The sequence below is a fragment of the Onychomys torridus genome, chromosome 6, assembly GCF_903995425.1.
Source record: "Onychomys torridus chromosome 6, mOncTor1.1, whole genome shotgun sequence".
Taxonomy (NCBI): Eukaryota; Metazoa; Chordata; class Mammalia; order Rodentia; family Cricetidae; genus Onychomys; species Onychomys torridus.
In genome coordinates this window covers 129,089,956-129,116,119 of record NC_050448.1, presented here as the reverse complement: position 1 = coordinate 129,116,119, position 26,164 = coordinate 129,089,956, and the positions used below count along the sequence as shown (strand labels likewise).

Here is a 26,164-nt window from a genome sequence, read left to right as displayed (position 1 = left end):
TGGCTCAAAATAAAAGTGAATGAATAGGTGAGTGAATGAAAATAAATAACAATGAACTCCTCTGAAACAGACCTTTGTATAGAAAAAGAAAATGAAGCTACAAACTCTAAGGTGGTGCATTTTTGATATATAAATTTTAAATGCAACTGCTCTAAAATGCAAACATTTTTCAGCAGCAGCATGATGCTTAAAATTCCAAATTTAAGGAACATTTAAAATGTCAGATTACTGGATTGGAATATTTGACTGAGAAAAAAAAATCTATGTGCATAAGAAAATTCCTCGAAAATCTGAAACCTTTCTGGGTCCAGCAGGTCCAATAAGGAGCACCCACACTGTGGCCAGGCCGTGGCACAGGCAGGGCCACAGCAGGATTTCTGTGGCTGAAAAACTGTCCATTTGGGAAGACAGAGATGATGCTGGAGAAACTGTCAGAGGTCAGGCCACACTGGGGCTCTTCTTGTGCTATGCAGAGTCTCCTTTCGTCTGAAGAGAAAGTGACAGGCTGAGAATTGAAGGGCCTGAGACACTATATCATGATTTGTCAAAGTCCCTTTTACACTGAAAGATAGGCTCTATTAAAATCTTTTCACCCAGAATTCCAAGAAATGATATCTATCAAACAAAAATCCTTAGACTTGGTGGAAGGCGTGATTTCTAGTAAAATATTCCTTTCGGAGGTGTCCTAAGCTAAACCTCGAGAAGAGCATGAGAGAGTGGAACGATCCAGGCTGGTAGACTGAGCCACGGTGGGTTAAAACTCTTTGACGACAGGGCTAGTCCCAAAGCCACAGGGAGAGAGTTCCTGAACCCCAGATGGAACACTAGAGGCTCTTCTTGAAAGTTGGCATCAATATTTGATGAGTTCTGCCTCCCTGTGGTGGGGCGCTCTCAGCAGGAAGCCGTGTCTGGGGCCCTCAGCAGAACTATTTGTTTCTTGAGCTTTGCTTTATAGCCTGGAGGTATAGTCTAAATGCTCTTAAACTATTTTGATTTTGAGTCCTCACAAAAGTCTTCTTTCTTTCACAGTAATTCAATGTAAAAGGCAATAAAAATGATATATTCAGAAGTATTCAGGACCGGCTCTCAGTGCCACACGGGAATAAACTATCTTGCCGCGGCGTGCTCATCCCATGGGACAGAGCTGCGCTGCGCACATCTAGGAAATGCTGTGTATGTTTGCCTCCAGTTTGCTGCCATTGTCTGCTCTGCTGAAAGGCAGATTTCTTTTCTTTTTCCTTTTTCTTTTTTTCCAGATAAAAGCTGCCCCATCTTGCTGAACTGCTCATCTGTTTTACTCAGGGAGAAAAAGGCTTTGTCAAAACAAGAGCAAAACCTGATTTGCAGAATATCACCTAAAAATAAAATACACGAAAATGTCAAAATATGCTAAGAATATGGGCCAACTTAGTGCTTTGGGAAAATCACCTCAGAGTGTGGGGAAGGATGTTTCTAAGGAATCAAGAAATAGCTGTTGTCTAATATCGATGTGGGGTTGGTGTTTAGGTGTTGAAGAAGCATGAAAGTGTGCAGGTGGCATTTGCCTTCTGGTGTGGGTAACATAGACACACCCTGCATGCAGCTCACACTCAGATCTATAAACGTGCTCCTGGACTTTGGGTATTTTTGTCAGTCTGTGTACACAGAGCTCTGGCTTGGCTGCCTTCACCAATGGAGAGGCTCTGGTGGGCAAATCGTACTTTTTGGCAGGTTCTACAGTAGTGAGGAGAGGTGGGCGTGGGTCCTGCGTGCTGGTGCCTAGTCATCCTCTTAGAAGTTGTCCAAGTTTAGTTACACAGAATGCCCACCAAGATTGGGGTGTGCACAGACACACACACACACACACACACACACACACACACACACACACAGAGGCATACATACACAGACACACACATACACAAACACAGAGACACACACACATACACAAGCATACATATATGAACACACACATACACAAGCATACACACACAGACACACACATATGCACACACATACACAGACACATACACAAGCACACAGACACAGATACTGACACACACACATACACACACATATACACACACATACACAAGCATGCATACACAAACACACACACAGACACACATACAGACACACACACATACACAGGCATACATACACAGATACACACATGCACACACATACACAGACACACACACATACACAAGCATACATATACAGACATACACACATACACAAGCATACACACACATACAGACGTATACACAGACACACACACATGCACACACATACACAGACACATACACAAGCACACAGACACAGATACAGACACACACACATACACACACGCATATACAAGCATGCATACACAAACACACATATACAGACACACACAGACACACACATACACAGGCATACATACACAGACACACACACATGCATACACAGACACACACATACACAAACACACGTACATAGACACACACATGGACACATGCACATGCATTTACAGATCCACACATACACAGATATACACACACAGACACACACATACACAGATATATATACACACACAGACACACACATACACACACTCATGAGTGGAGGGAAGACCCAGCACAGCTTTGCTTGTCCTTGGCTGAGTCTTTTTTCTAAATGAGGAGAAATGGTCATAGTGTCTTCAGAACTGTTTATCACTTTTTTCCCTGGGAACCAGCTTCATGTGTATTTTCATGATAATGTGTACTGAATAAATCTGAATATTTGGCTTATAAAATTGACAAAATAATCTCCAGAGAAATTTTCATCTTTATGCAGACCTGTGTAAGATCTGAAAAGAGATTTCCCCTTATTTTAAGAAATATGCATCCAGTGAACTTTCCCAGGCGCTCTCTCCTCTGCAGCATCTTTTCTTATCAAATCACACCTTTCCAACAGACACTTAAAATCCTCACTGCGATGGCTAGGGCTTCATGCAGATGCTTGACAGTGTGTGTTGACACATCCCCGTCTGTCTGCAGATGAGAGACAACTCAATCTTTACTGTACAACCAGGTAGAAAACATATGGAAGTTTATTCTCATTCAAGGGTTGAAAGGGCAAATTACCTCCTAGATCAACCTTTTTCTCAACAGGCTCCAGATAGCTGCATTCAGGTAGGCTCCGGGGAGCGGTGGGTACTCTCAGCCAAGGTGGAAGATCACAAATTCTCACCCCATTTCTGTTTTATGCATGTAGTCTCCAGCTTCAGTTGGTGAGTGTGTCTGTACAAAAGCCTAACTCTGTGATAAGTCCTGGGCCTGGGCCCTGAGGGAAAGCCCTGTGCGGTGTTGTACTTGGATCTGTCCTTGTTAGTAAGGTCAGCATTGGAGTCACTAATCTTGGGAAGTAATAGATTCTGCAAAAGTGAATATATAAATGAAGAAATCAAGGCCTAGAAAAAGAACAGTGTGGCTTGTGGTCACGGGTTGTGTTAGCTGTGTTAAGGTGTAGCCTCTGACCTTAAACCCTTTCCTGTTCAACACTCGGTGATAAACTGACTGCTGTCACTCCTGTCGACACTACTGTGTTGAAAGGACTCTGAATCTGTCTTCTGTTTTGGGGGAAGCGTGCTGTGGTTGATTAATGATGTCTGTCTGAGAAGTAGAAGAGGAAAGCTATAGGGTAGCATGCTGAATTTGGGGATGATGCTGGTGTGTTGGTAGTCATTGCTGTCAGATGTGAAACATGCTTCAGCTGTAACGAAGTGCTTTAGAGCCCTCTGGGGCAGGGGACACAGGCCAACTTCATTGAGCAGATGACATTTGGGTTTATTCCTGAGGATAAGCAACAACTTTCCCAAGAGAGAAAGACAGGAGGAGAAAAAGATGGCCCGCGAGGACCAGTGCTTGTGGGAACTGAGTATGGATGTAAGGTAGTGCATTAGTGATGATGAACTGCCTGCCATATGCGGTGTATCAAGTCCAGTCTTCTCTGTGTTGTTCCCTTGTCAGATTTTTGTAACAGCTCCTTGATTTTACAAATGAGGAACCAGATTCCCATTCAGATGCCCAAGCTCACGTAGCTATTACATAGGGCTGAAGTTTTAACTCTTCAGTGGGGCTCACTACAGGTTACACAGAGGGATGACATGGGCGAGGAGGGAGATTGGGTAGGATGGGAATTTGGACTGCTGAACTTGAGCTGCCCTTCCACGCCCCACCTGAGATGACAAGAGAGCTTTGTAAATAGTGCATGGGCTGACCGATGGTGACAGCAATTACCAAGCACTGGCTGATTGCAGCCCGTGCACAGGAAACTTACCGAGCAGTGGCTATCTTTCTGCCTTCCTGCTGGAGCATATGCGTGCCGTAAGCAACACACTAACATGTTTTCAGTTGCACAAGCAATTCAGCTTAATGTCAGCACAGCATTATATCCGCAACTGATAACCAAACTGTACTACTTAGAAATTTCAACTATTCTTAGACCAATATGACTTACTATTACCATGGAACCCATGCTTGACTAAACTCTGCTTGTGTTTTGGTGAAAGGCCATTTAATATGTATGTGTCAAAGGTAACTTTGACTTGCAAGAGGGTGGTGCATACTCCCCCAGCGATGCTGGAAGGTGCTAACATTTATTTCCATATACGGAGACATGTGGGACATATCTGCATGCCATGTTCAAAGGGGAAGGGACTTTCCCGTTTTGTTTTCACACAATTTTGATGGCTTTTCTGGTTTCCGTGCTGAAATCCCTGAGCAAAGCAGGATCCTGAAGACAGGGTTTATTGTGGCTCACAGTTTGAGGGTACATCCATCATGGTGGGGAAGACATGCGTGAGGTGCATGGTCACCTTGCTTCTACAGTCAGGAAGTGCAGGCTAGTGAATGCTGCTCTCAGCTCACCTTCTGATTTAGTCTGGGACGCGGCCCATGGGATAATGCAGTCTTGGGGTGAGTCCTCCCACTGCAGCTCATCTATAAGCTCTTCCACAGACATGCCCAGTGATTTGTCTTCTGAGAACACCTAACGTCTCATGGCACAGTTTCAACATGAAGAAAATTCCCAAACTACCAAAGGCTGGTTTACATCTGTAAATTCCAGAGTCCTGGGCAACTCCAGGAGTCCCTGTCTGCCTTTCCTCATGAGAGTGTGGTGTGTCTTCTCTGGGTATGGGATGAAGAATATTTAAAATAGCGCAGCTCCCATCCCTGATTCTCTGTTCACGTGGAGAAGCATGGTGGTGGTAGGGACTATGGCTCCCGTGTGGTACTGCATATTTTGTTGATTTCTAAGATGATGCTCATTTTTGCATACCTGTGGTTTAATATTCAATACCATGTTGCCATGTTTCAGCTGGGAATCAAGTTACAGTCTCTCAGAGTTGAAGGGGTGATGGGTGGGATGACACTTGTTCACCAGGGGCCCTTTGAAAAGCTGTGGTCATTGAAAGTATGCAAGAATCTTGGTGAGAATCTGCTGTGCTTCATCTTTATAGGAAGGCTGATTTTTCCTCCTTTTCTTTTTGGTCTTTCCAAAAGGCAGATTTACTTCTGGACTGTTTCAACTCCGAGGGAGAGACCACCTAGTGTGTCAGCCTTTGTGGAGGTCTCTCCTCAGACTTCATCATAGCTTTTCTTTCTTATTGTGCTCAGAGTAACCATGTCATAATAAAAGCCTACCTTTGATTAGCACTGTGTTGTTGCTAGGAAGCATTCCAAACCCTCTTTGTATTTAGCCATTCATTCAAACCTTTAAGTAATCATCTTGGCTAGGTGCTGTTGTGGAATATTATTTTAACTGTGTAAAGGTGTGCTACTTTTGTTTATGCTGCATTTGTTTAATGATGTGAGGATGTGTGTTTAATTAGGTAAAGATGTATTTCATCTGTTTCACCTTGCCTGCCTGAGGCACATGATTGGTCTAATAAAGAGCTGCATGGCCAATAGCTAGGCAGAGAAAGGCTAGGCAGGGCTGGCAGGCAGAGAATAAATAGGAGCAGAAATCTAGACTCAAGGAGAAGAAGAGAGAGGAGAGGAGAGAATGAGGGTCACCCAGGGAAAGAAGCCAGGCAGCCACAGCCGCCAGCCGGCAGACACAGGGAAGCAGTGGCGGTGAGATAGACAGAGGAAGAAAGGAGACAAGCCCCGAGGCAAGAGGTAGAGAGAGAGAGAAACAGGTTAACTTAAAGAGCTAGCCAGAAACGAGCCTGAGCTAGGCCGGGCATTCATAACTAATAACTCTCTGTGTCATGATTTGGGAGCTGGTTGGTGGCCTAAAGAAAGAGCCTGGTACAAGGTCCTTTTATTTGCTGCAATTTCAGGTGGGAAAACAGGCACAAGGAGTCTAAGCAAGGTGACCAAGGTGACCAAGGCTCTGTAATGTAACTCCACCATCCTGAGTATGTAACTAGGTTCCCTCTGAAAACTGCCTTTGTCCTGAAAAGCACTGGCTGTGTTGCCTGATGCTCACTGGGCACAGGGCAAACTGCACCGTCCCCTCCCCGAGAGAGGAAGATTGTCCTTGTTCCTATGGTGTTCTGTGTAGCGCCTGCTGTGCCTCCTGTGGTGGAAGAATTTAGCTTCAAGTGCGTCCCCCAGAGCTGAGCTTTGAAAAAGCACCAATTTCCATGAGTCTTTTAGTGTGCACCACATAGAGGATGTTGCTCTGAGCAGTCTGCTAACAACAAGTCCCACTGAACACACTGTCACTGTCTTGCTGTACTTTCTAATCATGGAAATGCACCAGTGTCCTCCTGCACCTACACAGCAAGCTCCAGGTGTGGAGGTAGAGGAAGGACCTGCCTGTAAATTTTCCCTCTGAGGGAAATACCCATTTCTCCTCATAATATATTCTGAACATTTTCAGATAATTTAGCTTTCTGTTCATTCTCTTAGATGCTTTCTGCTCAGTTGGAGGCACTGGTTGGTGCTGTCCCCTGAGAGGTATTCATTGTTCGGACTTCATGCATGTCCTACATGAATGCTCAAGAGCAGAGTTGAAGGAAAATCTTTATTTCAGCCTCTTACCCCCCCCCCCACACACACACTCATTCACACACCAGGAGCCCCGGGGTGGAACAAGGGCTTTACAGTGGAAACATCTAAACCAAGTTATGTCTGAACTTGAGATGGGGATGGTGGTACAGGTGTGATCTGGGCAGCAAGACTGGAAATATGGAGGACAGGAAGGATCAACACTGTCTTGTTGCTAGGAAGCATTCCAAACGCTCTTTGTATTTAGCCACTCAAACTTTCAAGTAATCGTCTTGGGTAGGTGCTGTTGTGGAATATTTTTTTTAACTGTGTAAAGGTGTGTTACATTTGTTTATGTAGAAGAGACAGTGCCCAACCTTCTTTCTTCTGAATGACAGAGCGTCGTGTGAAGTAATGTATCTGGATATGCTTGAGAAGATAAATTCTGCACAATATGAGGTTGTGTGGATTCAGAAAAAAGGAGGCCCGGTTGGTGATGACATCAATGTCAGATACACACATTTTTGGATCATTTTGATGGTTCTTGGCAGGACTTTTGCCGTAATGATCCGTGGACTACCAGAATTTGTGTTTATTCTCCCTTGGTGTGCTCTGACCACCTAGGAAGTGTGAATTGGATCCTAGGGACATCACCTTGTGTGCTAAAAAGATGAGCAGATGTCTCTGGAAGACAGATGCAGACAAGTGTGAGGGAGAAGGAAGCAGAGGCCCCTCGCGATTGCTCAGTCACCTTCCTTGGCCCTGGTCAGGTAGCTCCTCTCTGCCCTCTGTCAGTGCCAGGGACACACAGAGGGGGCTCAGTCAGGGCTGAAGAATGCTCTTCCTGTGTGTACAAGAGTTCAGCGTAAAGAAAGAACTCCGTGGCCATCTGCCTCAGCTCCTGCTCTTCTGTTAGAACTAACCCCTCTGGTTGAATTTCTGTGTCTCTCTGCCCAGCCATGCACTAGCCTTTGCTCTCGGCAATCTTCTCACTCCTACTCAACGTGTGCACCATGCTAACACACACTACTAGGATCAAGCAGGAGGACCACGAGTTCAAGAACAACCTGGGCTGTACTTTGCTTGGGATTTTGCTCAGTTGATAGAGTGTTTGCCTAGTGAGCAGGAAGCCTTGAGTTCAGTCCCAGTACTTCATAAGACTAAGTATGGAAGTGTATGCCTGTCATCTCCTCACGCAGGAAGTAGGGGTGGAAGTGTCAACAGGAATTTAGGGCTGTCCTCAGCTATGTAGTGACAGATAATTGGAATAGTGTCTTGTGAACAGGATACTGTGGCAGCCTATACAAGATTGAGGCAGTGAGCAATCTGACTTGGATGATGGGGGCCCTCACAGGGCCCTGCCCCTGGCTGAGAGCTATTAAGTTGAAGGTTTCCAGGGACAGACAATGGTTTTCTTTAGGGATATGACCTCACATGGCTTGTCCATGCTCCAGTGGATGGGGCTGTATCCGTGTGCATGCGCACAGCATCAGTTGTAATCTGTGGGCTCTAGAGAAAGAAGAGGCTATGAAGTTAGGTGGAGTTAGAGTGGAGTAGTTCATAAATACGATAATAATACATTGTATATATACACAAAATTGAAGAATTGTTTAAAAAAATCCCTAAAGATATTTTCCCCAGAGGGGACGGGAAATGAAAGAAAACGTAATGCTGTGGGTATGTTTCACTGAGGCTGTGCATTTGCTCGAGTCGTCAGCCATTCACAGTGCTCGTGGTACCTTTAGTGCCTAGTTTGGTACATTCCAGCCATAAGAAGCCTCCTTTGGAGTAAAACCAGACAAAACCAGACTTCCCGGGAAAGCTGCAGCCATATATGTTTTGTCCTCTAGGGCCTGGTGTCTGCACAGAACAGTTAATGCCGGTGGTACCCTTGAATTCTCTATAGTCCTAGATTTTGCCTTCTGTATTTGGAATTCCTATTGACTGTGACAAGCATCCCAAATCCTTAAAGGGTGCTACTGGGTTGAATGAATGTGTTATTTCTTTTACCCCCATCCCCTTTTGTCTTAGTAGAAATGTGAAGTAACAGATTTTCACTGGATGCTCTCATGCAGACTCTTTTGGTTGATGTCTCCTCCTCATCTTCCTGTTACCCCTTGTCTCCTCTGTCCCCATCACTTCCGGCTTCTCGACTCCTCTTTCCATTCTCATGTGGCATGTGCTTTCTCCTTCCTCACGTGCACTCCCTGGAACCTCTTCCCCTGTCTCATGGACCCTTTCCCGTTCCCCAGTTTATACCCTCACTCGTTGCACCCCCTCCCCTACATAAATAATCTTTGGAAGCTGGGATCTGCATAGGAGAGATATGCAATGTTTGTCTTTCAGAGCCTGGCTTATTCAGTGTGATATAATATTTTCAGTTCCACTCATTTTCCTGCAAATTTCATAATTTTGTTTTCTTTATGTCTAAATAAAATTCCAGTCTGTATATGTACCACATTTTCATTATCCATTCAGGCGCTCAAGTATATTTTATTTGTATGTAACCACCAAGCAATCTGCCTTCTAGCAGGGTCCTAAATAAGTGAAAAAGTTATAGGATTGTGGAGCTGAGGTGAGAAGCCACACCCATCCCATCACAAGGAGCCTACAGTAAGACAAAGGTGCCCAATGTCTGGTAGAACAAGAGGATTACTTTGTTTTCTCTTCCTACTACCCAAGGCTCCCTTGTAGCTGTCTTTCTAATGCTGGGAATAAAGCCAGATTTAGAGAAAATGAATTTAATTTTCCACAATTATTGATTTCAAAGTAAGTATAATTACTATGCTTCATGTCAGTCTCTTAATTTTCCATATGAATTAGATATTTGGTTTGTTGATACTATGTTTCAAAACCTACTTAGGGCTGGTACCAGCTCTTAATGTTTCTGAACCAGTTCTCTGAGAGCATTCCTGTTGGCAGGAATTGTTCGGTGGTTTGAACAGGAATGGCCCCCATGGGGTCATATATTTGAATGCTTGGTCATTAGGGAGTGGCACCAATCAAGAGGGATTAGGAGGTGTGGCCTTGTTGGAGTGGGTGTGGCTCTTTTGGAGGAAGTTTGTCACTGGGGATGGGTGTTGATTTTCAGAAGCACACGCCAGGCCCAGTGGCTCTCTCTTCCTACTGCCTTCAGATTCCGATGTAGACTGCTACCATGCCTACCTGCATGCCACCATGTTTCCTGCCATGTTGCTAATGGACTAACCCTCTGAAACTGTAAGCAAGCCACAATTAAATGCTTTCTTTTGTAAGATTTGCTGTGGTTGTAGTCTCTTCACAGCAATAAAACAATTAAGACAAATGGTAATTAAAGACTTGGTTAATCTATACACTGAACTTGGGATCTGACATTAGAATAGCATCTCAATTCCTCTTCATCCTCTTCATCTGTGACTCTGGGTGGGCCACTCAGCCTCAGACCTTTGTTGTTTGTCTGGGAAACAGATTGCATAAGCAACCTATATAGATAACATTAAGTGTCTGTTGTTAACATACTGTTAAGACTCAAGGAGTTGGGCGTGATGATGCACTCCTTTAGTTCCAGGACTCTGGAGGCAGAGGCAGGTGGATCTCTGTGAGTTCAAGGCCAGCTTGGTCCAGGACAGCCAGGGCTGTTACACAGAGAAACCCTGTCTCAAAAAGCCAAAACCAAAATAAAAAAAAAAATATGTAGGACTCAGCCCTGCATTTGTTCTGGACTTAAGTCCCCCACAAGGTGCTCTGTGGGTGAAGAAAGGATGGCCACAGGAGAGACTGTTCTGCTTTCCACTAGAAACATAATGTCCACTAGGGACACCTGATGAAGTAAGCCATTCTCTCTCTTATCTTGTCTGCTTCCTGTCCATCAGCTACACTACCTCTAGAGGGAGCACTCTAGGATCAAGCCTGACCCTGCAGGCTCCTTAGCATGCTGCATGAAACTCTTGCTCATGTCCTTTCTGACTCCAGCACCTCTCCTTCCACAATCTTTCACATTGTTCTCAAAAGCTTTCCTTTTTCTTAAATTGCTTCTGTGGGAGCTGGAGAGATGGCTCAGTGGTTAAGAGTACTTACTGCTAATGCAGAAGACCCACATTTGATTCCCAGTACCCACATAGCTCACAACTGCTCATAACTTCAGTTCCAGAAAGTCTAACACCCTCTTCTGGCCTCTGTGAGTGTCTCCTGCATATACTTGGTCCACATAAACTTCATGCATGCACACATATATATAAATAAAAAATTGAATTTTTGTGTAGGTATGGTTATGTGTGCATATTCACATAGGTGTAGGTTCATGCATGTAGGTCCATGTGTGTACACTACACATGCATGTCAAGGCCAAAGATCAATTTGGGTGTCCTTCCTCTAGAGTTATTACCATATTGCTATCTGTGTGGGAGTGTACACATGTGTAGGTGGTGTGTGTGTGTGTGTGTGTGTGTGTGTGTGTGTGTGTGTGAAATGTTTGTGGTCCTGTGAGTATGTATTCAGAGGTCAACATCTGATGTCTTCCTCTACAGCTTTTGCCTTAATTTTTGAGACAGAATCTTTCTCTGAGCCTAGATCTCATCAATCAATGAGCTCCTGTGATTTGACTGTTTCTACCCTGCCCCCCACCTTAGCTGGGGATGGTCTGGTGCCCCTAGGTCCAGCTTTTTCCGTGGGTTCTGGGGATCTGATCTCAGATCTCCATGCTTGTACAACATGCACTTTACCAACTGAGACATCTCTCCAACACCTTCCTCCCTTCCTTCTGGGACTGGTTCCTTCCACTGGGACCTTAGGTGGTAATTTGGCTCTCTGTTGATCTCAGTAGAGCTTGGATTACAGAGCACATGTCCTTACACTCAACTTTTCATGTATGTGCAGGGGATCAAAGTCAGGCCCCCATGTTTGTAAACTGAACCTATCTCAGATCTGTACCATGGCACGTTTTTTACATCCCCTGGGTTCTCACTCTAACTTCCCTGTGCCGATCTTGTTTGCCCTTCACGACTCTTATGGATAACCTCAGCAATTCCATCAGCAGCTCTGCAGCCTCAGGCTGCCCTTTGTACAGTACTGCCTGTTATATGATTTGAAGTTTGTTGAGCATCATGTCTCACCAGGAGAGTCCACCTTTTTATTACCACTTTCCTGACCGCCACCCAACAGAAACTGAGATTTTCTCTCAGAGGTCATTGTCACTTAGTAAGTGGGATACAAACAGACTGTTGACTCAACAGATAAAGTAAATGAAGGTCTTATTCACACACTCTGAGCTTTGCTAGGTTTTCTTCCTGAAAATGGCCTGAGGCTTTATTATATTCATCATGAAGCCCATTTGGAGCTGGACAATGGTGAAAAATTGAACCACAGTGATGACATGTTTCAGCCTGAGAGAAGAATTGGCATTCAGTGTGATCACGAATAAGCAATAGCCAGGGACAAACCGGGCTGTGAAGTGACCGAACACTCACAAATAATCCAATTGGCATTTCATTTTAAATTTATGATTAGTTGAATTTCAGCAAATGAAGAAAAACGACGCTCCTACTGAGATGTGGCCACTTTGAATATCATGTAGTATTGTTTAAGTAGAAAAGCACACCTTCTCTCAGGTTGTCATTTATGAAGAAGTGGTCCTGACAAAAGGGAGCATCTGACTAGGTTAATAAAGACTGTATTACTCTGTGAATGGTTAGTTCTATGAAGGAAGGATAAAAGCATCTCTCAGTATGGCTTGTGAGTTGAGTAGGAGCACAGGCCTCTGGGACAGTGTTCTTTTCCTCCGCATCATGAACTCCTCATGGAGTCTGTTTTGAATTAGGCATTTCTGCTGTGAAGTCTGATGAATTTCATTCTAGCTTGAGAAAGAGCGTAACTGCAATGTCACATTTTCTGATGCAGAGTTTTGAAGTACACAGGGGATTAAATTCTAAATGTCTCAGCTGCTTTGAGCCCCTTCAGACTCCCCCAAATGAGGCACAAAGGGGGAATGAACTTTCCCTAAAGCAATTCATCAGATCTACTTGGGCACAGTGGCATCCTCTTGAGCTTGTAAGGATAAGTTGCCCCAAGTAATTCAAGGGTTTGCAGCTGCTTGTACTATTGGAGAAAGCTTTCTCTAGTCTTTATCATGCATTTCACATGGCCTAATGAGTGCTCACCCACTAGCTAATTCATACCCATCAAGAGAATCCAATAGGAGCTAGTAGATTCAGTCTGTTGGTAAAGTTCTTGCTACAAGCATGGACACCTGACTTTGGTCCCCAGAAGCCATGTAAAAAGCAAAGTGGCTCAGCATGAACCTCTAACACCAGTACTAGGGAGAGACTTCACAGATGGGAGGACTCTGGGGCTTGTGGCTAGCAAGCTGAGCTGAATCAGTAAGCTCTGATTCAGTGAGAGTGGAGAGTGATTAGGTAAGATGTCCTGTGTGACCTCTGGCTTCCTCCTTCGTGCATGTGCACATACGCAGTAGTCACACTGTGTGACCTCTGGCTTCTGAATGCATGTGCACATACACAGTCACACTGTGTGACCTCTGGCTTCTGAGTGTATTACCATACACAATCACACTATATGACCTCTGGCTTCTGTGTGTATGTGCATATGAGTGTGTGGGCACGCACACACACAAAATCATGTGTGATCTCTGGCTTCTGAGTGCATGCACACATACACAGCCACATATACACATAAAAGATTTTTAACAACTGACAGTTACAACCTAATAAGATCTTTCACTTTTAACGAGTTCATGCTGTCTGACTGTGCTTGAGTTCTCCACACACTGTATCATTTAACGTCGGTGTACCCAGCCTTCAAGGAATGGTTGTTTTTATGTTTTGTTTCGTGCCTCATAGAACATCTGTTGAGCCAAGCCTTCCTCACCATTGGCGAGTACTCACGTCTGCTTCCTCAACTCGGATTGGCAGTTTGTTTATCTTAAGGTTGTTCTGACGGCTTCTGCCACACCTGTCTGTGAAACTGACCCGAGTGTGGCTTGGCTCAACATAGTGACCAGCACATGGCAATTGCAGAATAAATTGGTTTATGATCTGCTTAGCATAATCTACTGATCTTGGTATACATAGCAGTCTTCTTAGCAAATGTCCTGAAGATTTCTGATAAAGCAAAGGCTGGTCCAATTGCTCTTCCCTGTGACGGGAATGCCCTTAGTGTTGCCCACTCTCCCGCAGCCCTGGGGACCCTATTTGAATGTTGTCTATCCCTCTTAAGGACAGCAGATGTCCCTTCCTCTGTGCTCCTCAACCACCCATGCAGCCTCTCTACACCTCATTTGACACGTTTCATTATCGCCTGTTCTGTCTGGTTGATTTTGTTTTCTTTCTCAGAACCTTTCCTAGTCTACACAGGGTCTGAACTCCAAGGCGTGGCTACATTTAGGCGCCTCGTGTGTATCGGTGCTCAGTTCACGTCTCCATACCCTTTGTATTTCCTGCAGATAGACGTGCATGCTCGCTGCACATAGCTGTGTGTGTGCTGGAGTGCCCAAGCCATGGTCTTCACTGTGGCTGTGGTGTGACAGGGGTGACTGCTAGAGAGCACACGTTTGTGTCAGGTCCTGTTGTCCTTGCTGGCAGAGGTTGAAGTTAGACCTTCTCTAGTGAAGTTTCAGGATGCTTTGTGTCCACACTGTGAGTTACTTCCATGCCAAACAAGAGTAGCATTCCATTAGACAGGGAAGAAGAACCTGGCCACCCACAGTAACATGACGGAGTGGGGCTGGAGGTCTGAGCTATGAAGAGAACACCCCTGGCCCCTGTGAGCACAGCTCCAGGAGCAGCACAGAGGGGAGGTGCCCCTTCCCACCCAGGCGCCCCTCTTTGCTCATTGTAGCTTTCCTTTGATAACCCCGGGGCACAGGCTTTTGCTGCTGTGACTTCACTCTGTTTTGAAGTTCCTCTCAAAAGTGGTTGGTTTACTTTTGTCTCCTGTGCACATTAAGTCTATGCTGCTAGTGGTGGATCAGGAGGGCCCTCTATGCCTTTGTCCCAAGACTGCCAGCCATGCAAGTTCAGCAGCTGGGAGGAGCAGAGAGCCGTGCTGGGCTCAGGAGTAGACGAGAGCACGGATCATATTGGGCCCTTCGGAGCAGCTGCTGGTTTGGATAGTGACAGAAAGAAGTGTTCTTCTCTCTTACTTAATGGGTGACTGGTCTCTTTGGTTTTATTTAGCTGTCTCTTCTGGTCCATGCCCCTTTAAACTTGTTAAGATCCATCACCTCATTTACGCTGTTACCTTGACACATTGCAGGGTTGTGGACATAATGATTCCACAGAAGAGCAAATTAAAACGTTTCTTCATGATTAGAAGGTTAAATGAGGTAAGGCTGTGGTGGTTCATGGGGAGATAAAGGGTTCTAAGGAGGCAGAGCTCAGGGGACTCTTGGGTGATTAGAAAATTAGGCTGGCTAGACAGAGGAATGTGGGTTTTACAAATTACAGGAGCTGAGCAGGAATTGAGAAGAGATGGTGGCTCCGGATGCTGGCTCTGCTGCCTGGCTTACTCTGTGGTGCAGGACGCATCATGGCTGTTTTGAGGTTTCTTTTCTCCCTTGAGAAGTTCTGGAGGTAATTACACCAGGAAGTAACAGGCTCCACACCCAGCAGTGACAGCAGTGGAGGATCACTCATTCTCAGCAGCTTGGTTTTCCTTCAGCTGGAAGCCAGCTCAGAGGTCAAGCCCAGTCTGGTGTCAGCAGGGGCACGTCACAATAGCTGTTCCTAAGGTCTGTCCACAGTTCTGTTCTCTGTCCTGCTCTGGTTTGACTTTCTGACTCCAGGACTGCTGAATTTCTGGTTGCTAGAGAGGAGCACCCAGAGAGCCATGGGCTTACCACCTGGCTCCCTGGATAAATCATTGCGACCGAGGTGACTTCTACAGGATCCCCTGTAATGATGCTGCTATCTAGGCCCAAGGCCAGCTCAAGTTTTGTGTCTGCCACTAATGCCCTATCTAATTGGTTTTAGTCCCATCCACCTAAACTGAGGAGCTTGAGTCTCACTCACTACTTGTCCCAACTGCTCCAGTTTCTATCCTTGGTTTACAAGACCTTACCAAAAGACCAGCCTCCTACCCATTTCTAACTACTGTACTCCTCCCTATTCCAAAATACTATTAACTATGTTGGGTTATGACATAGCTTTCATCTTTAGAAAAATCCAACAAGTGAACAACAACAAAAAGTCCACTTTGGCTTTCTCCAACTCAGGGCACACATCTTAGCGTGGTACCCAGGGCGACCCACTGTTGTCATCATGTGTGACTTTCCTTCTGCATTCTGCACACGCTAAGAGAGACTGATTGGTTCCTACAGATAACCCATGCTTTCTTGTTTCCTTGCCTGTTTCTTCCATCTAGAAAGATCTGCTCACACGTCCCTACCGATCAAAACATGCATTTTATTAAGCTCCATTTCCAGTGTATATCACTGTTCTCTCTCATCCCAACCAGATGTGGTGGCTCTGACTTCCTTCCCTCACAGGACATTTGTGGGAATGTTCTTAGGCTGTTTGCTGGGCATTCGTCCCTCTCCTGGTGTTTAACATTTCGACTTTACATTGTGTACATAGGTGAAGTTTTCTGTTGATAGAAACTGCTAGATACAGACCCAGAAGTGTGAGGTGGGGATGAAGCTGGGTCAATTAAAGAGTCATGCATTCCCCTCAAGTGTTTGCTGGATGGCCTGTGTGGTTTAAGCTGCAATTCTATGCAGTGGGCATGGATACAGAGAAAACCCTGTGACAGGCAGATCCATTGGCTTCAGGATCTGAGAATCATGTGCTAGAAAAAGAAATTGCTATAATTGCACTGTGGGAAAAGTACAGTAAAGATGCCTTTAGAGCAACAGTTCTCAACCTGTGGGTCACGACCCCTTTGAGGGCCCACCGACCCCCCTGGGGGTTGCATATCAGATATTTATATTATGATTCAGAACAGTAGCAAAATTACAGCTATGAAGCATCAGTAAAAATAATGTTATGGTTGGAGGTCACCACAGCATGAAGAACTGTACTAAAAGACTGCAGCATTTGAAAGGTTGAGAACCACTGCTTTGGTAGGGGTCGTGAGACTTCACCTCTGCTGGGGCTGGTGGGCTACTAATGAAAGGATGGTGGTGGGAGGAGCTGAGGACTCAAGAAAGGTCTCCTGTGGTGGAAATGTCGGATCTGAGTTCTTCCAATGAAAGGAGTGGACGAAGGTAACCATACGGAAGAGGAAGGAAGGCTGGGAGAGGGTAGGAAATGCATCTGCCACCTGCTCGCCAGATGATGGCTTTTTCTCTGCTCCAACTGAAAAACCTAAAAGAGAGTCCTTTGATTCCTCTGAGAGAGAAAGGGATACCCACCTCCACCCACCCTTGCCCCCACCCTGCCCTTACCACCTCTATCCGCCCCCCCCCCCCCCCCCCCCGTGACTGGTGCTGGTTGAAGGTCATTCATTATTCTTTCCCTTTCTTCTCCACTGTTTTGCAGAGGAAGTCTGTGCTTGTGGTGAGCCTCATAGCCCTGTGCCTCTTGCTGCTAGCCATGCGCCTTGTCAATGACATGAATTTCCCTTTGCTCCTGAACTGCTTTGGACAACCTGAAACAAAGTGGACCCCATTGTCCTACACATTCAGGCAGCCTCTTCGAACTCACTATGGATACATAAATGTGAGGACCCAAGAGGTAAGACCTGAGAGAGTTACCTGGGAGAGTATCCATGGCAACTGTTTTCCAGTAGGAGCAAGATGGCTTCTGAGTCATTCCATTTACCCGTTCTGTCCCACTGAGATCTTTTGGGCCCCTGACAACATTTTCTGTTTTTCTATTCTTAGATGCTTCTGACACATGTCTAAACTCTTTTACCCCCTCCCACATCAAACCATCAAATGGCTGGCTTCCTATGGAGTCGAGGAAGCAATTACCTGTTTTCCTGGTGGTTTGAAGCTTTACATACATATCTTTCCGTTCAGATGCTCTGATCAGTGGCCACCAGCTGGAGAAATGGCCGGCTTTATTTCCTGTAGGTCATCTGGTTGGGGACAGCTCTTTATAGACTTGAGAAAAGCATTTGTCTCTTTATAACTCCGTTATCCTTAGACCTAGAACTAAGAAAAAAAAAAAAAAGTCAAGCTGAATTTCAACATTTGCGGTGGCTGCAGAGATAATGGAGTTTAACATGTTTCCACATTTAAAGGGGTTAAAACCATTTAAATCCTTCAATCACTGAATTTGATGGCCTGTTAGTGTCTCAGGAGAGGGTGGCTAAATATTGACAGCTAGGAAGAATAGGCTAGAAGGTGTGTGTGTGTGTGTGTGTGTGTGTGTGTGTGTGTGTGTGTGTGTAAGTAAGCCAGGAGACAACCTTGGGCAATTTTAGGATCAGATCCTCAGGCACTATGTGCACTTTTTTTTTTTTTTTGACTGTGAGATGAAGTCTTCCACTGATCCAGAGCTCACCATGTACAGTAGGCTGACTGACCCGGAGTCCCAGGATCCACTTATTTCTGCCTCTCCAGTGCTGGGATCACAAGCACATGCCACCAAACTGACTTACTTATTTGAGAATTTCCTACATGTATGTGTTTTGACTGGATCCACTCTAACTTCATGTACTCCTTTTGAAGTCCCACCGAGCACTATGGCTTGATCATGTGCAGGCCACAGCTTCAGTGAGTGCTTGTGTCTCATGGCCCTGTTGTGTTCATAAAGCACCTTTCACAGCTGGGCAACAGTGGCGCACACCTTTAATCCCAGCACTCGGGAGGCAGAGCCAGGCCAATCTCTATGAGTTTGAGGCCAGCCTGGGCTACCAAGTGAGATCCAGGACAGGCACCAAAACTACACAGAGAAACCCTGTCTTGAAAAAACAAACAAACAAAAAACAAAAACAAAAACAAAACAAATAAACAAAAAGCACCTTTCTCACAGTCTGTCTGCCTTCAGACATGGAGATTCTCGGGACTCTAACTTAGGTGCTCATATTCACATGAAGACTATGGTCTGAACCATATGTAGAGTTACCTTCAGAGTTTTGTTTCCTGAGGTACAGAACAGGGGAGCCCCTCAAAAATAAGGTGAAGCAAAGGTAATGAAGCTGTTTTTAGTCATTTCCATGGGATGGGGCAAGTGTGAGGCACATCAGTGTTGGTGCAAAGCCCACTCCTGTTTGAAGTTGTTGGTGACAGGTACAGTCCACCAGTGTGTCACATCACTGAGGAGCATATTGGAACAAGATCTGTTGGAGAATTATTTTGTGACTACCTGGAGAGGGGCACCTCTTCCGTGGCCAGTGGCAGACCTGAGTTGCTGCTTTCTGAACACTTCACTCTTTAAACACTGTTTTTGTATCTCCTGGATTTATAGACTGTTTATTAGACCTTTATAGTTGAGGGGAGGCACCATTAATAATATATAAATTCCTCAGAGTCTTGCTTGACGAGTATCCTCTAATTGGTTTTAAATTAACTTTGGAAAGTCTCTTGCTGGAATTTGTCAAGTGTTCTGATAAATTGATTACCTGTATAAAAATGTGTCTTTTAGAGAAGAGCTGGTCTTGCTCTTGTCTCTCGTTACTTTTATGTCTGGCTGTCATTTAATATTCTATAACCCTGCAGTATGGGTTAATCATTCACAAGTGCCTGTCACAGGCTGAAAATGGAACATATGGATAAAGTATCTCATGAATTGTGCTCATGAGGAATATACCACTGGATAGCAAAGCCCTTATACTTGTCCAAATATTTATGAATTGGATTTTGGAGTAACCCCACCTCTCCTTCCTGTCTGTGGACTCTGCCCTGCCTCCACATGATGGAGTGCACGCTCTCAAGCCAACAACCCTTCCCTCCCTTAAGTTCCATACTTCCAGCTATTTGGTCACAGCTATGAGAACAGTAACTAAGACAGTCCTCCATGTAAAATTACAATTAAGTATATTTATTATGCTTTCCTTAGGTTAGTCCGGACATTGATGAGAGGGAGCTGCTTCCCTCTCTGCACCCTCAGGGGTCATGACTTGAGGGTCTCAGAGCATTGATTCAAGTAACCTATCACTAGTTCTATGACTTTGGTTCCTGAAGGCCTTCTCATCCTATCTCGTACTTAATGCACTCATCCCAGGGAAAGACCGTGCAGAGGATATTATTTAGAAAGAGCTGATGCACAACCTTCTGGAGGTAAGAGGGGATCGCATAATGGAGTATGTACTGTGTTGGAGATCACGTCAGTGTGGAGGCAGATGGGAAGCACATTTTGATGTCTTCCTATTTAGCCAAGAGCTTTGCTTCTTGCTCTCTGAAGAACTGATTGAAGGAAGTAACACATCCCTCCCAGCATAGCTGTGGAAGATGGAATAGAATGCAGCAGGTACCCTCCCACTTCCCCTTCCTCTCCAAACCAGTGTGAGCTCAAGTTCCTATTCCTGAGTGAGAGGGAATCTTGAGGCATGAAATCAATGCCACTAATTGGATAAGGGCTGAATTCTGATGTCTCTGCTGGTCACTGAACCTGGAATCCTTACCAATAAATACTATGATTGAGTTGGCTGCTATCACTCTGAGGTAGCGCCAAGCTGCAATAGGAACTGGAATGATGTGGACTTTGCAGCACCTGTTGTATCCCCTGTACCTCATAGCTGATCCATAGCTTCTCAGGCTTCCCTTACTATCTCATAATTATCCATAATGCAATCACATTAAAATTGTTTTTAGTGATGGATGGGTTTATTTCAGCTTAAACTTCAAGATTATAGTCCATTATTTTGACAGGACAGGAACTCAAGCAAGAACTGAAGCAGAAACCATTGAGGAACACTGCCTACTGGCTTGCTTTCCAGCTTGCTTAGCCACCCTTCTTTACAACTCAGCCAGGCTCTGCCCTGCCTAGGAAGGGTGCTGTCCATGCCCTTCCTATTAGTCATTAATCAGGCATCTTCTACAGACATTGCTATAGGCCAATCTGATCTGAGCCATTCTTGAGTTAGGTTCCCTCTTCCCAGGTATTAGTGTCAAGTTGACAATAAAAACTAATCAGCACAACCCACTTCTTGTTAACTTGACACACGTATATATCACTGTTAAGTCATAACCTTTCCTTTTTTGCTTGTCCCCAAGATCTCATGGTAATATCATAATGTAAAATACAATAGAACTTTACAAATCCCCACAGTATTTTAAAAATTCTAACATGTAAATATTTTTTATCAAGAGTAACTGTAAAGAACCATTCTGTGGTATTAAGACAGGGTGACCATATTATCAACTCACATTGAACATGATTTTAAAAAACATGTCATCCATGGGGGTTTAAAAAACAACATATATATTTACACTTGGCATTTTCCTGTAAATGCTGCTGTTTTCTAAGCATTCTGAATTATTTATTGTAGCAGAAGGGCAGGGATAAAGGATCTAGACACTTGCAAGATTAGTTTCAATGCATCATTATTCCTTCTATTGAGATTATGACAAGTGGGGGGGGGAGAGAGAAATTCACTTTGGGCTAGGTTCCAATCTTAGTTTTCTACTATAGGCTCAGTCACTGTGTTGGGCTTTTTTGTGATGTGACATGGTATGAAGACATTGCCTATGGCAAGCCACCTATAGAACATTTGCATTGGCTACTGGAGAATCAGTCACTGATGATCAAGGAGGCTGCAGCCAGAAGTTTCTGGTGACCAGTTTCATGGCAGACATCTCCTCCAGATCTGATAGAACTGAGAAGAAGGCTGGTATTTGGAAAACAGTGCCCTTTCCCATGATGCTCAGGGAGAAGTCTGGGCATCCAGGACACAGCAATCAAAGACTGTATTTTCAGTCTCTTAATTTAACTAGCTGAAGTACATTTCTTTAAAAACTGAGAATCCTAGAAAGCTTGAAGTAAACAAAGTAGGAATACTTTGCATCAGTTCCTATGACAGGCAGGCCATGCTAGTCTAATTATAGATGCACATAACATATTGATGTTGCAATAGAATTTCCTAAATGGTGGTTATTGTAACAATTAAGGAACAAAGCTGACTTTCTTGGCAATAAAAGAACATGCTCACCACAGTCAAATAAATGTGCACTTGTAACTAAGGCTGGCGTGAATGGATTTTTTATGTTTGGATATATAGGCTTTAGATTTTACAGAAGTATATGGAGAGCAATTATATGCATAATTTTGCTCTCAAAATTTTAAACTGATCAACTTAATTGTTAATTAAATTTTGGATATTCCCATTTGTGTAATTATAAAGAAAAAGAAATTTCAACTTTCAAGTTGCTTTACAGAAAGAAACAATTAATGTATAATAAAGGTTACGTATTTGACACATGCACATTGGATTTGTCATTTTAAACAACACTTACCATTTTTCTGAGGGCATCCATCTGTTGAGTGGAGGAGAGGGGATTTTATTTCTCAGGCAGGCTGTGAGATAGCAACTCTCAGTGAAAAAGCACATCTCAAGACAGTGTAAAACTAAATGCAAAGTAGAGTGTTGACATCACCAAGGGTTGAGACAATTCCAGGGTGATTTTGTGGCATGTGAGACAGGTAACATGATGCTTAGCTTTGATTGTCAACTTGACAAAATTTAGACTCACCTGTGAAGAGGGTCTTAATGAGGAACTGTCAAGACTGTGTTGGTGGGTGGGCATGCTTATTTTCCTGTTTGTGTTCATTCAGATGGGAAGACCCAGCCTGTATGTGGACAGTGCCATTTCATTGGTTGGGCCAGCTGAACAGTGGTGAGGATGCCCTCCTCCTCCTCTGCTCTTGACTGTGATGCAGTGCCTGACCAGTTCAAGCTCTTGCAGCCTTGACTTCTCTGCCATTATAAAGCCGTTTCTCCCAAGTTGCCTTTTGTCAGGTGCTTTTATCACAGAAATGGAAAAGGATATAGGGTGGGTACTTGGGAGAAGGATGGAGCAGGTGGAGAGCATGGAGGGTCCAGGAACAGAGCAGACGTGAAAAAATCTGCATTGTCCGCCATCATCCCGCTCTGTGCCCTGTGAGCAAGGTGCTGCTTCCAGAACTCCACTGAACTCTGATGTCTGTATTGACAATCAAGTTGCCTTATATTCTATAGTCCTGGCTCACTTCCATTGATCCACTCTCTTCCATTCAAATATTGTCTCCATTGATTGGCTGCTGCTCTGGCTTGGAGTGCCTTCACCTTAACCCTACAAACCATACAAGTTGTCACTTTTAATCATGCTCCATTTTGTTGCCTAAACATGGACACAGCACCCTATGTTGAGAGGTTCAGAAGGCATGCATGATGCTCCATATTCCAGAGATGGAAATTAAACACAAATTGGGTAACTCCAGGGCTGATTTGGCTAGAGTCAAACATACTCTGTTTAGTTGTAGAAATATAGACTATGTTATATAGTCATACAGACTACAGAAAATGGAAGATGCACACACTTGTTATGATGACCTAGGATGTGAATAAGATCCTTGAAAAGGAAAAGACCACACTTGTACTTTGAGCAGTGATACATACAAAGAGGAAAAATACATACTGTGGAAAAAATATATATGCATCCATACTCACAAAACTATATTAATGTGCATTACATAAATGTATGCAACATATACATGAACCTGTGTTTACATAATGATTTCTACTTTCCTAAATACAAACATACATTTTACATTATGTAAGAAAATGGTTAATTCTTATGGTAGCCTGTTGGGTATAGATAGTGCCTCATGAGCCTATCTTCCCTCTACTTACCCTTTATTGTGGTCAACTCTCCCTTACTGACCATAGGGCTGACCACAAAGTCAGATTAGTATTAGAAAATGAAGTGATTGGGCAAGATACAAGGCCCAAGAAGAGCCATTTTGAACCATTTCCAGATTTTTATTATATTTTTCTTGTAACACTGTTGACCAGAATTCCTTTTTCTTAGGGTGGTAGAGTATTTGGGATATGATTCTCTGGGTGTCTTGTCATATCCCCAGAGAGAATGAGACCAAGACACTGAGAGAAGAAATGAGTTGTAGAGGAGACTTGAAGCCTGAGATGACATTCTAGGTCCAGAGCCCCAGCTATGTTGGAAGTCAGCCTTCCAGCTCTGTGATTTATGTATAGAAATCAATAAACTTTATTTTCCACTTTGGCTGATTTTAACTTTTTTGTCACTTAAAGCCAAGAGACATAGCAAATACATTGTTTTCTAGCCACCCCCAGAACCCTGTGGCTCATCTTTGAATAAGTTGTCCTCTGGAGGAGAACAGCAGCCATCTTTCAAAGTCTGAACTCTCAAGCCTGTTGGGAGGCCACACACCAGAAGTCGTCCATCAGTCAGCTGTGGTGCCAGGAGGCTGTGCACTCAAGGCCTTTGTCAACATCTTTGTCAGTGACCATGTGCCCAGGAGCAATTTGCTTAGTAAACCCACTGATTCTTGGAGGGAACAGAATGAAGGCCTCAAATGCAGACACTGTCTGGACAAACCTGACCACTTACTGAATCTCTGGCCATGCATACCCAGCTGATAAATCATGCAGTCATAATGTAATTATCAGGTAAAATTGTCTGTATTGCTGAGGCATCAAAAACCCCAAGAGATTGATGCTCACTTTACATATCACATCTGTTATGGATGAAAGCTCCATTAGTACCACAGTTTTTAATAAAGTAATTGTTTCTCCAGGAAGATAGAAGGGGATTTTACTCATTACTGATCTTTAGGTAGAAAAATTGTGCATTTGCCAATTGTCATGTTACCGTGCTTGAAAGGGGCCTATTAGAAATTCAAATATTATATTATTTCGTTTGTGACGATCAAAGGAAAACAAAACAGTTTACCTTGATTAAAGGGTTGAAAAAGTGATAGAACTGGGGTCCTGGTGTTAAAATAATTTTTCATTTAGTTTTTCTTGAGCTGCTAGGCTGGCAAAGTGACTAACCCAGACTGGATTAATCAATTGGCAGTTATCCTAACCACGAGTGCTAGTCAATCAACACATATTAATGAGCAGAGTGCCGAAGATGTTAAAGAAGTTTTGAAGGTGAAGTTCACTGAGGAAGAGACTCATGTTCTAGAGCAATAACATCTGGAGATGATTGTATTTGTAAAGACTGGCTGAGTCTCTCTTATATAACAGGATCATTCCACATTTGTTAAGAATTGTGAACCTTTACATAACTCCAATGAAACAATCGTGGAAGTGTCTGGAAGATAACTTGTCATTAAGCAGATGACATTAAATTATGATTACTCATTTTTCAGAGTAAGCCATATGAAAGAAAACATCCAATTCTAAATATTTTGTTTCAAAAGTAACCACACAGTTCCCATGTCAAGAACTAGCCAACAAAGCTTGGGAAATGGCACATGTGATTCATTGAGCTCTTTGCCTAGTAGATAGTTCCTCCTGCCCATCCCCAACCCCTGCAAGGGCTATAATTTGAGTGGTGTCCATCAAAGGCCCTCCTGACAAAGGCTTATTCCCCAGGATAACACCATTGGACCTTTGGGAAGTGGAGCCTCATGACAAGTGTTCAGGACACTGAGGTTCTGCACTTGATGGGAATTGTGAGCCAAGTGTCTTCTCTGTTCCTCCTACCTTTTGGTGGGAGGTGAGCAGTTTTCTCTGTTGTGATGCATTGTTTCGGGCCTGAGATATGGCAACATATCACAACAGAACCCACACATGCCATTCTTAGATGGAAACTTCCAAAATTGTGAGCCAAAATAAATGTTCCTTCCTGTAAGTTAGTTATTTCAGATGTTATAGTAATATGAAGCTAGTACACCAAGTATTTAATACATCTATTATTGACTTCAAAGGAAAATGAAATTAAGAATTCTGATCTGGTCATACATAGTTGAAGATAATCTGACAGCCTCCTGCTATAGCCAGAACATGATGAATTAAACAAGAACACATTAGCTAATGCCCTGCAGCCCTTCTCTGAGATCAGGGGGTTCTTCAGACCCAGCAGCTGAGAGTGGGAAGAGAGAGGAGGCTGAACACGGGAGACGTGGCTTCCTGGTGCTTTGTAGAATTGAGATACAGGACAGAAAGTGAGGCCCTAAGATCCACCCCACCCCACACACTAACCTAATGCTGGGCATTTAGAGTCTGGAATTGGTACTCTGCAGGGAGGGAGATAATGGAAAATAGCACAAGAACAGACAAACATATATCTATATTTGCTTTTTGGAAAGAAAGAATTATCTGTGGAGATTCAACATACTAGACCCTACTGGTCTTCAAGTTGGAACTTAACTACTTTC

The 26,164-nt window shown here is 43.9% G+C and overlaps 1 protein-coding gene across 2 annotated transcripts in view; it reads left to right on the top strand.

Annotated features, from left to right (window-relative positions):
- The window catches only part of St6galnac3 (ST6 N-acetylgalactosaminide alpha-2,6-sialyltransferase 3), a 516,606-nt gene that overhangs the window by 193,978 nt on the left and 296,464 nt on the right, over positions 1 to 26,164 (top strand). For both annotated transcript variants that reach the window (XM_036191009.1, XM_036191010.1), the window contains exon 2: positions 17,414 to 17,608. In XM_036191009.1, the coding sequence (XP_036046902.1) occupies positions 17,414 to 17,608 (195 nt within the window). The remainder of the gene's footprint in view (positions 1 to 17,413; positions 17,609 to 26,164) is intronic.